Consider the following 12,301-nt stretch of genomic DNA (forward strand, 5'->3'; position numbering starts at 1 on the left):
ACTAGATTTGTTTAAAATTATGAATTGATATTTTATATGTGTATTCTACCCTGATTCATCCTTGGAAGATGTATATACAATTATGTGATCCATCCCTGGAAATTTCTGTTTTTCTTCCCTGCCTTCAGGAATAGTTTATTTCTTAAATCAAATCTTCTAGAAATAGAGGGAATTGTTTTCACAATGTTTAATCTGTTTAGATCTTTAACACATTTTGGGAAAGAACCAAGAAGATATGCATTTAACTATAACAATATTTTTTTTTGAAAAATAAAAGATCAAAGAAAACTTGTTATAAATTGTGATGTATATCTTATGTACACAAAACTCATCTACGTTCAAAGAAACAGATTTGGAACAATCAATTTGCAAACAATTTCAATTAAGAATTGGTATAATATATAACTAATCTTAACTATTAACTCTCTCACCCTGATTATTAGAGATCTGTCTCAGTCTTTATTATTATCTTCTGAGCTTTGAGGGAGAAAAAAATCAGTTTCTCTAACCTTTTTATACACAGCTCAGTGTAAAATAACGAGATAGCCATACAATTCCAGGGACTATCCTGGTCCTGAGCAAAGATAAGAAAAATAATGGAAAGAAAGAAAAGAAAAACCTATTATATTAGCTTGCTGAATGTATCTAATGATACATTTGAGTTTTTCAAGCAAATACATATTTTTTTGCAAAATGAGTAACTGGAATACAATTCAAATTAACCTGGATGCTTTTCAGGGCACTTCTGAATCCTTATTTTCTTTCTGTATAAAAACAAGACATTCTATCACTAATGTGACTTTTGTGTATGTGTGCCTTCACTTGGTGCTGACAAGATTTGCCTTTGGTAAGATTTTGGAAATGGTTTGCCATTGCTTTCTTGTAAGAACTGAGAGACAATGACTGGCCAAAATCATCCATCTGGCTTCAGGCCAAAGATGGGACTAGAACTCATGATCTGTAGATAACATGATGCTTAACCCCATACATAACTAGCTTAACCACCATATGTAACTGGCTCTCAAGATGACTTTTACCTGGCAAAATCATTTTAAATATTTGATAATCAAATACAAGCCTCCACTGTGAATACTTAAACTAACCAATCAACAAAGAATTCCAAGCAGCCTTCATTTGGTTTCTCCAGCTTTGGTGTTCCCATTTCTGCCTTGACTCCAACCAGGATGTCTGTGTGTCCCTGTTATAACAGAGATAGATAGGTTTTCCAAGTTATTTGATCTTACTAACTTATATTTCCACATGAATAGCATTATCCAGCAATTCTCCTTAAACATGAACTCTGAAAATAAAAAGACAGTTTTAAATTCCCTCAGATAACCAACCAACTTAAATACAGCATTAGATAGACATCAATCATGGTCAAGAATTATCCATATCTGATATGAATGACACTGGAATTAAGAGCAAATGTACAAGAGATAGAAATTAAAACAAATGTATGGGCAGATCATAACCCAATAAAAATAAAATGAAAAGGACAGAAGAAAAATTGAGGTGGATGAATCAAGCTATACTAAAAGATAAAGAATTTATACAAACAATAGAAAAAGAAATGGATTTCTTTTTTAAAAAGAATAGAAACAAAGAGACTTAACTACAAAACATATGGGATACGGCAAAAGCATATATTTGGTGAGTAGTCATAATCTACACAGCAAAAAAGAACAAGAAAAAGATGCAAACACAAAAGAGATTAGCAGAAGAACATAAAAGACTTGAAATAGAATTACAGAAAGAACCGGAAAAAGAATTTTAAAAAAACAAATGGAACTAATAAAAGACAAACTTAACTTAATGGAAACAGAAGAACTAGCACAAAAAATTAAACTAGCAAAACAAAACTACTTTGAAAATGCCAATAAACCTGGAAGATGGTTAGCATATAAACTAAAATAGAAGAAATTGATAGTTTGTTACATGAAAAGGGAATCCTTCACTACCAAAATCAAATCAAAAAGAAAATAATTCAGAATTACTATGAAAAATTATACAATCAAGAGAAGGTGGTAGAAGAAAAAATAAAACAATATTTGGAAAAAGCTGAACTACCCAAAGTGCCTGAAACAGTGAAGGGTATGTTACATGAAAAGTTAATGATAATGGAATTAAAAGTGGCAATATGAGACAAAAACAAAACAAAACATCAGAACTAGATGGATTATCAGCAGAACTTTATAAACACTTACAAGATATTTTAGGTTTGCCAATGTTAGAAGTCAAAACACCAAACATGTGGATGGAAGCAAATATAACTCTAATACCGAAAGAAGAATCAGACAGAACACAGAAAAAAAATTACAGGCCAATATTACTATTAAATGCATATCACAAAATATATGCTTCAATAATTGCAGAGAGATTTAAAAGATTTTTGAATGAATTTATACTAGACCAGAATGTATTTTGACCTAAAAGGCAGATTAAAAATAATATGAGAATCATCCTGAAGATGTTTACATTCCGAAAAACAAATGTCGTTGATTTTTTTAGATGCACAGAAATCATCTGATAATGCAAATTGGCAATTTATGTTACTACAATTAAAATATATGGATTTGGGTGAGAAATTTATCAACATGATTAAGGCAATATATTCTAAACAAACTGCAAAAGTAATGGTCAATGGGGAAATGACAGAGAACTTTAACATAAGGAAAGGCACGAGACAAGGATGTCCCTTGTCCCCTTTACGATTTATATTAAGTATTAAACAGAAACATCAGACAAGATCCAGAAATAAAAGGAATGGAAATTAAAACAGAAAAATATAAACTGCAGATGACCTAGTATTTATTTTAGAAGAACCACAAGAAACTGGATCCAAGTTAATAAAATGATAGCAGAATATGGTAAAGTTGCAGGATTGAAAATGAATAAAGAGAAAACTAAAATATGAGTAAAAAATGTTACAGAGAAACAATAAAAAAGAGCTGGTGGAGAAGATAGTTATTCAGATAGTTAAGAAAACTACTTAGGAATTCAGTTAATAGCAAGTTGTGCAACTATTAAAGAAGATAATTATATGAAAATGCTACAACAAATCAAATTAGACGAAGAAATGGAAAAACCTGCAGTTATCGATGATAGGAAGAATAGCTACAATAAAAATGAATATCTTGCTGAGACTGTTATTCTTATTTCAAACAATTCTGATAAAATTAGAAAAAAAAACTTTGAAGAACTAAATATAATGATATTAAAATATATTTGGCAAGGGAAAAAAACAAGAATGAGATTGAAACTACTATAATATATCAAACATAAAGGGGGGGTTGGGTTGCCAAATTGGGAGTTATGTTACCAGGCCTCTGCACTTGCCTTGATGAAAGAATGAGTAAATATGAGACATAAAAGATTATTAAATTTGGAGGGACATGATCTCCAATTAGGGTGACATGCTTTTCTCTGGTATGGTAAAAATAAAATACATGGATACTTTCAAAGACATTTTGTTAGAAATGCATTGTTGTTAGTATGGGGGAAAATCAAAGAAAGACATTGTATGAAAATACCAGTCAGCTCTCCATGATGGAGGCACTGATACATCCAAATGTGATTAATATGGAAAAAAATATAAGATATAATGTCATCTCGAATGACAAAGGGGAATTTAAACAAGAATTGACCAATCAAGGGATTGATTTAGCATGGTGGCCATATGTGCAAACACAATCAAGACATGAGAAAGATGCAAGAATGTATGATTTTTATAAAGAACCAACAGAACTAAATCAGATATTACTAGGGACAGATAAAAAGGGCGGTACTTATCTGATACGCCTCTTCTCATAGTGGGGGGAAGAGTATCCAGAATGGGTTGACCTTGTCCTCTCATGATTGGATGAGTCAGATAAGCTCTTTGGGCAACGCCCCCGGGCCAGCAGATATTCCCCATATTTGACAAAGAGCTCTATCTGACTCGTTGCACCATTCACTCCAGACTCTTAATTCAGTTCTTAGCTTTATCGTCTTCGACATCAATATTTATATAACTTCATAAAACAATGAACATAACACTTAGTTGTACAAACATAGTCAGGGAGGGACTGGATACTCTTCCCCCCACTATGAGAAGAGGCGTATCAGGTAAGTACCAACGCCCTTTCTCCATAGTGATGGGGGAGGAGTATCCAGAATGGGACGTACCAAAGCCTGCATGTCCCTAGGGAGGGAGATCCCTGAGGCCCCATGTCCCCCCCTCATGCCAGTTGAGGCATGGGCCCCGCCCTGTGAACCGTCTGTGGCTGCACTCCGCGTGGAGTGAGCTGTGATATGATTGGTGTCTGTAAGCCCTGCGATTGGTATGCAGTGGCAATGCAGGTTCGCCACCACCTGCCTATTGTGGTGGAAGTCATTTCATTACCCAGGACCTGGTTGGAAGGAGACAAACAAAGTTTCGGATTTCCTGTTTGGCCTGGTTCTCCTGCGGTAAACCCTCAGAGCCCTCTTTACGCCTGGAGTGTGTCACTTCTTCTCCAACGGATGAGAAGTGTCTGGACAGGAGTTGGGCAAATCAGTTTCTGGGCTCAATGGAAGCAGGGGCCCACCCTGGGGATGAAGGATGGATCCAGTTGTAACCCCACCCTGTCTTGGTGGAAGACACAGAGATCCTCCCTGGTGAACAGAGCTTGCAGTTCGTATATCCGCCTGGCGGAGGTGATGGCCACCAGAAAGGCCACCGTAAGAGTCAGGAACTTAAGGGAAACTGTTCGTAAAGGCTCAAATGGAGCGCTGTTGAAGCGTCCCCTACCCTATGTAAGTCCCAGGAAGGGTACCTGAACACCGTGTGTGATTTGGAGTTGGAAGCCTCCTTGAGGAATTGCCTCACCATAGGATGGTGAGTCAAGCTCTGGCTCCTGCCACGCAGGAGAACTGACAAGATGGCTGAAACCTGTCTCCTAATCGTGTTAGGAGCTAACCCTCTGTCCCGCCCTGCCTGGAGGAAGTCCAGAATCTGAGACACTGAGGCCTGGATAGGATTGTACTCCAGGGAGTTACACCATGAGGCAAAGGCCCACCACATGGAGCCATAGATACGTTCTGTGGAGGGTGTGCGGGCAGTCTGGATAGTCTGCATCACCCTGGGGGGGGGGGAGAGGTCTTTCCCCAGGATGCTCCGCTCAAGAGCTAAGCGGTCAGCTGGAGCCATTGAGGGTCTGGGTGCTCCAGCGACTCCTGGTTAAGGGATATCCCCTCCTGGGGGATTCTCCAGGGCCTCTCCCCTGAAAGCAATTGGAGATCTGCAAACCATGGCCTCCGGGGCCAGTGAGGTGCCAACAGAACCCCTTCCGCCCCCTTCCGAAGGATTTTCCATATGACCCTGGGGATTAGGGGTAAGGGCGGAAAGGCATACCGACGACCTCTGGGACAGGGGCTTCGCAGAGCGTCCATCCCTTCTGCCCCCCGTGTCTGGTACCTGGGGAACTTTGGGAGCTGAGCGTTGAGGGCGAATAAGTTGACCTCTGGCCGTCCAATGCACTTCGCCAGGTCCTTGAAGATTACTGGCTGCAGCTTCTGCTCCAAATTGTCCACCTTGATCTGGCTGAGCCTGTCGGTTCTGATGTTCTCCACCCCTGCTATATGTTCTGCCCTCAGTGAATGCTGTCTAAGATCATAGGCTATCTGAGGTGCTTCTGCGATTTCTCATAGTCGGACATCCCATTTTGAGTTTGTGGTGGGTTCTGGCATGGGGACTGGCCTGTCTGACCCTTTTCCCCCCGGCCATAAGGGTGCTATGATTCTATGGCTAGGATTAGCGCAGAGATATTCTGAATGTAAACACAGACGGAGTTCAATGGTCAGCCACTAGAGTGTGTGTAAAGATGAAGTGAGGGAAGCTAAGGCTCACAATAAAGAAAGGCCTGCTGCAAAGGTAAAATAATAATAATAACAATAACAACAACAACAACAACAACAACAATACGCCGTTGCCAGTCCCAAGCCCGGATGAGAAAGGAGGAGGGTTGGGGTCAGGTTGGCAACCTGGCTTCATTAAAAAAAACCGCCAACCCATACAATATGGTGAAAGAAACGAATAAAAATTTTATACCGCATCGGTTGTCGTGCGGGTTAACAAGGGCCGCGGCGGATGTTGGGGTCCCTGGACATCTGTCGACAAGTGGGCTACAAGTGGACCACCCAACAAAACAACAAATATATAGTGCAGATGAAAACCGTGCCATAATGGCCTGTTACTACAATTCAGAGCCAGAAAAAAGAGGTTATTTAAAGCGAATGTATGAATTATGGAAACAACAATATTCAGATTCAAATATTAGTGAACAACGACTAGCAGATCAAAGGCAATTTATTATACGGAATAAAGTGTTTAGTGAAGTTGAACTTCAGGAAATTCAGGCAAATTGCAAAACCAAAAAAACAATATCACAAGCGGAAATAACTGATATTCAAGACACAACTAAAGACATTATAGTAGAACTCCCAGAAGAAGCTCTCGGGGAGGAAATAACACTACCACCACTAGAACCAGTTATCACTGAACCAACTGATGAACTAACTCAAAAACAAAAAGAATTGAAGGATAAGATCATGGAGCATTTTCTGCTTAATGAGGAAAGGCAACGTTTACTATCACTAAAAACTGTGCCTAAGAAAATGTTGGCCCCTATCATGAAAATGGTTAATGCAGTGTTTTCAACAATTGAATTGGGATCCATCTTGGAAACGAACCAGTTAATGTACAGCGCAGCTATAATAGTCACTAATGAACTAGGCACTAAAATCAAAGTACCTAGTCACACAACAGAAAAAGCCAAAGTGGAAAATCCGATTAGAACAAAAAGTCAAAAAATTAAGGGCAAATGCTAGTAACTTAAAGAACATGCATGAGCAACAGTTTAAAAACAAGAAAATGATAGATCGGCTAATCAGAAGATATAGATTGGATACAAGAAACATCAATGAAGCTGTAGAGATTGTAAAACAGCAGATAACAGCAACAGCTAGAAAAATTGAAAAATATGAGGCACGAATCATCCAATATAAACAAAATCAGCAATTTCGATCTGACCAACGGCGTTTTTATCAAAGTCTTAATGTGAAGGGTGACACCAAAAGTGAAAAACCAGAAAAGCAGGCCACAGTTGAATTCTGGAAGGAATTGTGGGAAAATGCAAAGGACTACAATAAGGAAGCAGAGTGGATACATGACTTTGAGAAAAGCATTGGCAACAAACAAATGCAAGTATTAGAAATAACAACTGAGATGGTCAAAAATCGAGTTAAAAAGGTAAAGAATTGGACATCACCTGGAAAGGACCAATTACATGGTTTCTGGCTCAAATATCTGACCAGTTTACATGCAATATTGGCCAGGCAACTGAATGAATTTTTACAAAAGGGCCAAATTGATGAATGGTTGACAACTGGAAAAACATACTTGATTCAGAAAGATGCAACTAAAGGAACAACACCAGAAAACTACAGACCAATAACATGCTTGCCAACAACCTTCAAATTACTCACAGGCATTATTGCAGATAACATGATGGATTATTTGGAAACAAACAAAATCTTGCCAGTAGAGCAAAAAGGCAACAAAAGAAGGAGCAGGGGCACAAAAGATCAGCTCTTAATTGATAAAATGATATTAGAAAATTGTAAGAACAGAAAAACGAACTTGAATATGGTCTGGATTGATTACAAAAAGGCACTTGACTCACTGCCACATAGTTGGATCATAAAATGCTTACAAAAAACTGGCATTAGCAAAAATATTACATCCTTTACTGAAAAGGCGATGAAACAATGGAGAACTGAGTTGGCAGTAGGGAATGAGAGCTACGGAATGGTTAATATCAAGCGAGGAATTTTCCAGGGTGACTCACTTTCACCTCTTCTCTTCATCATCGCAATGATCCCACTATCAGTAATCTTAAAAAAAATGAAATTAGGCTACCAAACAGCCAAAGAAGCTGAAAAAAAATTCACATTTACTATATATGGATGATTTGAAACTCTATGGAAAGTCAGAAATAGAAATCCAATCATTGACAAACACAGTCCGAGTATTCAGCACAGATATTTCAATGCAGTTTGGCATGGAAAAATGCACCACTGTATCCATAAAAAGGGGCAAAATCACCGCATGTGAGGGAATTGAAATGCCCAATGGCCAACTAATTAAATGCAACGAAAATGAAGCCTACAAATATTTAGGCATTCTGCAGTTGGATAACATCAAGCATGGAGAAGTAAAAACTACTGTCAGGAGAGAGTACACCAACAGAGTTAGGAAAATTTTGAAATCTAAATTGAATGGTGGAAATACAATCAAGGCCATAAATACCTGGGCAATACCAGTTATAAGATACACAGCTGGTATAGTTAACTGGACACAAGCTGATTTGGACATTTTGGACCGAAAAACCAGGAAACTAATGACAATGCACTACAGTTTACATCCACGTGGTGATACTGATAGATTATACCTGCCCTGAAAATCAGGTGGCAGAGGATTATTACAAGTGAAGCAAACAGTTGAAGAAGAAAAACATGCACTGGCTGATTATTTAAAAGAAAGTCAAGAACATCTATTAATTGAAGTAAAGAACAAAAATCTACTGAAGGCCCAACAGACGAAACAAGAATACAGAAAATATGTGATAAAATCAAGAATGGAGAGTTGGCAGAACAAAGCACTGCATGGCCAATTTCTGGAAAAAATAAAAGATAAAGTGGACAGTGAACAAACTTGGTTATGGTTAACAACAGGTACATTAAAGAAAGAAACAGAGTCACTAATCCTGGCTGCGCAAGAACAAGCTATCCGCACAAATGCCATTAAGGCTAAAATCGAAAAATCCTCTGATGATGTCAAATGCAGACTTTGCAAAGAAGCTGTTGAAACTGTTGATCACATACTCAGCTGCTGTAAAATAATCGCGCAGAATGATTATAAATTGCGGCACAATTCAGTAGCACAGATGATGCATTGGAATTTGTGCAAAAATTATAATATTAAAACAGCAACAAACTGGTGGGAACATCAGCCTGAAAAAGTCACCGAAAATCAGATGGTCAAGATCTTGTGGGATTTCCGTATACAAACAGACAAAATACTGGCGCATAATACACCAGACATCACACTGGTTGAGAAAAATAAGGTCACAATCATAGACATCGCAATACCAGGTGATAGCAGGGTCACCGAGAAGGAACATGAAAAAATCGCAAGATACCAGAACTTAAAAATCGAAATTTTTTCTTATTGGAAAGAGAACACTCTAAATTTGGAAACTTAGTTTAAAATAAGGCTGATAAGTGAGAAAAGCGGCGGTGATAAATGTTTGCCATTTGGAAATTTATTTTTCTGTTCCTTTTTTTTTAATTCCTGGAAGCCGGGCTGGACTTTCCTGTAATTTAAATCGGCTTTTTGCGTTCCTTCTTTTTGTTGTCGATATCTTTAACTTCGAATCTAATGGGGCACTAAATTTTAAACTTAAAGTGCTTTGAAGATCTGGTTTTTTTTTTGTTGTTTGTTTTTCTTCGTTGTTTCCTAGCCCTTTTGATGTTTTTTTTTTTAACAATTAGTAATTAACAAACGCCACGGAACGGACTAAAACAAGCTGTAAACTACAAATTACAAGCCAACACTGCCATCTTGTGGACTTGAACTTTGTTATTAAAATCCCCCCTGTAATGCATTTGATTTACGTATTTACGCAGCTGGAAACCTGTTAGATAAAACAGCAAAGCTGAGTGTGACCTTGGAGAGACTCTTATCTTAGGGGGGGAAAAAAGAGTCCGGAAAAAATCATTTGTTTTAACTTGTTGGCATCCTTTCATCTCTCAACACCATTTTCATATTATCTGCTGTGGAGACATCGACATAGAGTTTTTCTTTTTTGAGCATCACCATCGACCTTTTGAACGTTTACATTTTTTTTTCTTTTCTGTTTTGATTATTCTTTTTAACCTTTGGATCACCTCTTGACTATTTACATTTTTTTCTGCTTTTTCCTTTTCTCACTTGTAGCTGAAGCACCTCTTCTTCCCTTTTTGGAGGGGGGGTGTTTTCTTTTTCTTTTTTACTATTTCATATTCTTTTATTTATATATATATTTTCTATTGTACTCTTACTGCATTCCTTTCATCTTTGAAACAAAAAAAAGTTCCTTTTTCTTTCCTTCCTTTTCTCTCCCTTCTCCCTTTTCCTTCCCTTTCTCTTCTCCCCACTTTTCTTATTCTCCCCCCCTCTCCTCTGTGTACTTTACGTACTTAATCCACCATACTTATAACTCTCCACCCTCTAATACTAATTGGCTATGAGTAGAAAAGCAGCTGCCTCTGGCTTTACATCAACCCCTGCCCCCTCACCTGCGGGAGGCCAGAGGACAACACAGACGATGTCCCATCAGGAAAAAGAGAAGGAAGCCAACTTTGAAACACTTATACAAATGATGCAGAAGATGCAAGCAGGAAATGATACCCTTGTAAAAAAAAATGGAGGCAATGGAACAACAAAACCAAAGCATAGTGCAAAAAGTTGATAATATGGAAGGAAAAGTAGAAAGTATACACAACTGGATGCTGAAATACGAAAATAGGATTCAAAAAATTGAAAATAAGATTCAAGAAGGAGAGAAGAAAACTGAAAAGCTAGAGATCAGACTAAGTGATGTAGAAAGGGAGAGCAGTGGAATACTAAGATGGGAGATGGACAGGTCTGAATTTTTTTTAAGATTTCAAAACATAGAAGAAGAAAAAGGAGAGGACTTATTTCAGATAATTTCAAATATTTTGATAGATGTTCTGGGGATGTCCCAGGACCAAATAAAAGAAACAATTGATGAGACTTTTAGAGTATACACAAGATATGCAATGAGAAATGCTCTTCCAAGGGAAGTACATGTAAGATTTATTAAGAAAACAATTAAATCACAAATCTTACAGAAAATGAGAGATAGAAAATTAGAATATAAAGGTAAGGAGATTGTAGTACTCAAACAAATTCCAAGAGAGGTGAGAGAGAGGAGAAGAGAATATCAATTTCTGACTAAAGTATTGATAAAAAAAGGTGTTAACTACAGATGGCTCATACCGGAAGGTTTACTATGTACTTGGCAAGGACAAAGATACAGGATAGATACAACTGAGAAGGCAGAAGCTTTCTACGAAGAATACTTTAGAGAAACGGCGGAGAAAGCAGGGAAAGACGATGCAGTGATACAAATACTGGAACCACCTGCAACCGCGACAGAAAAAATAGAAGGAGCAGTAGGTGGAAGTGAGAAAGAAGGGGAGACAGGGAATGGGAGCCGCAAAAAAAACGAGAACCTAGATCTACTAGAGCGATAAATCCTGTATATAAAGTATAAACATGGAAGAAAGAAAAATGATCACAATTAACATTAATGGACTTAATTCGGTAACTAAAAGGAAGAAAGTATTTCATAAATTAGAGAAATTACAACTTGACATAATTTGTCTGCAAGAAGTACATATTCAAAAGAAATATGAACATTTACTAACTCAACCAAAGCTTGCGTAAATGTTTTCATCATTGGCAAATTGCAAGAAAAGAGGAGTGGTCTTTTATATTAAAGGCAACATCCCAACAAAAGTAGTCTACGCAGAGGAAGAGGGAAGAATTTTGATGGTGGATTTATGGATACCAAAAAGACACTCCTAATTGGAATCTACGCCCCCAATGAAAAACAAGATGAATTTTACAAAAAACTACACAAAAAAGTTTTGGAACTAGACTATGCTGATATTTGTATGATGGGAGACTTTAATGGCATTGTGAATCAAAATATGGACTATAAAACACATAAAACAAAAAAATTAAATAGGAAGCTTCTGCCGAAATCTTTTTTTAGGATGACAGATGAACTAAATCTAAAAGATATATGGAGAGAAAGAAATGCTAAAAAAGAACAATATACCTTCTACTCAAATAGACATTCTTCATTCTCTAGAATAGATATGATATGGGTCTCAGCGGAGTTGAGCTCCAACATAAAAGAAATTGAGATTGAAGCAAGTACCTGGGTGGACCACAATCCAATTTTAACTAAATGGAAAGGCCAAAGGGCAAGATCTAGATGGACACAAAATAACACTATATTGAAAGAAAAAGAGTTTGTACAAAAGATGGAAAAAGAGCTAGTCCTTTTCTTTAAAGAAAATAGGAAAGAAGATACGTCGTTGCAGAATCTCTGGGATACAATGAAGGCTGTTATCAGAGGTTTGACAATAGATTACACAAGGAAGAGAAACTCAAAGAAAAGACAAATGCATAAAGCTCTAGACAATG

The 12,301-nt window shown here is 37.4% G+C and overlaps 1 protein-coding gene across 1 annotated transcript in view; it reads right to left on the minus strand.

Annotated features, from left to right (window-relative positions):
* The window catches only part of EXOSC7 (exosome component 7), a 73,267-nt gene that overhangs the window by 21,031 nt on the left and 39,935 nt on the right, over nt 1-12,301 (minus strand). Inside the window, exon 3 of the mRNA XM_087712981.1 lies at nt 1,104-1,198. Within this exon, the coding sequence (XP_087569107.1) occupies nt 1,104-1,198 (95 nt within the window). The remainder of the gene's footprint in view (nt 1-1,103; nt 1,199-12,301) is intronic.

Source organism: Thamnophis sirtalis, unplaced genomic scaffold, assembly GCF_051295495.1.
Source record: "Thamnophis sirtalis isolate CommonGarterSnake01/CBP01778 unplaced genomic scaffold, rThaSir2_p1.2 scaffold_4, whole genome shotgun sequence".
Taxonomy (NCBI): Eukaryota; Metazoa; Chordata; class Lepidosauria; order Squamata; family Natricidae; genus Thamnophis; species Thamnophis sirtalis.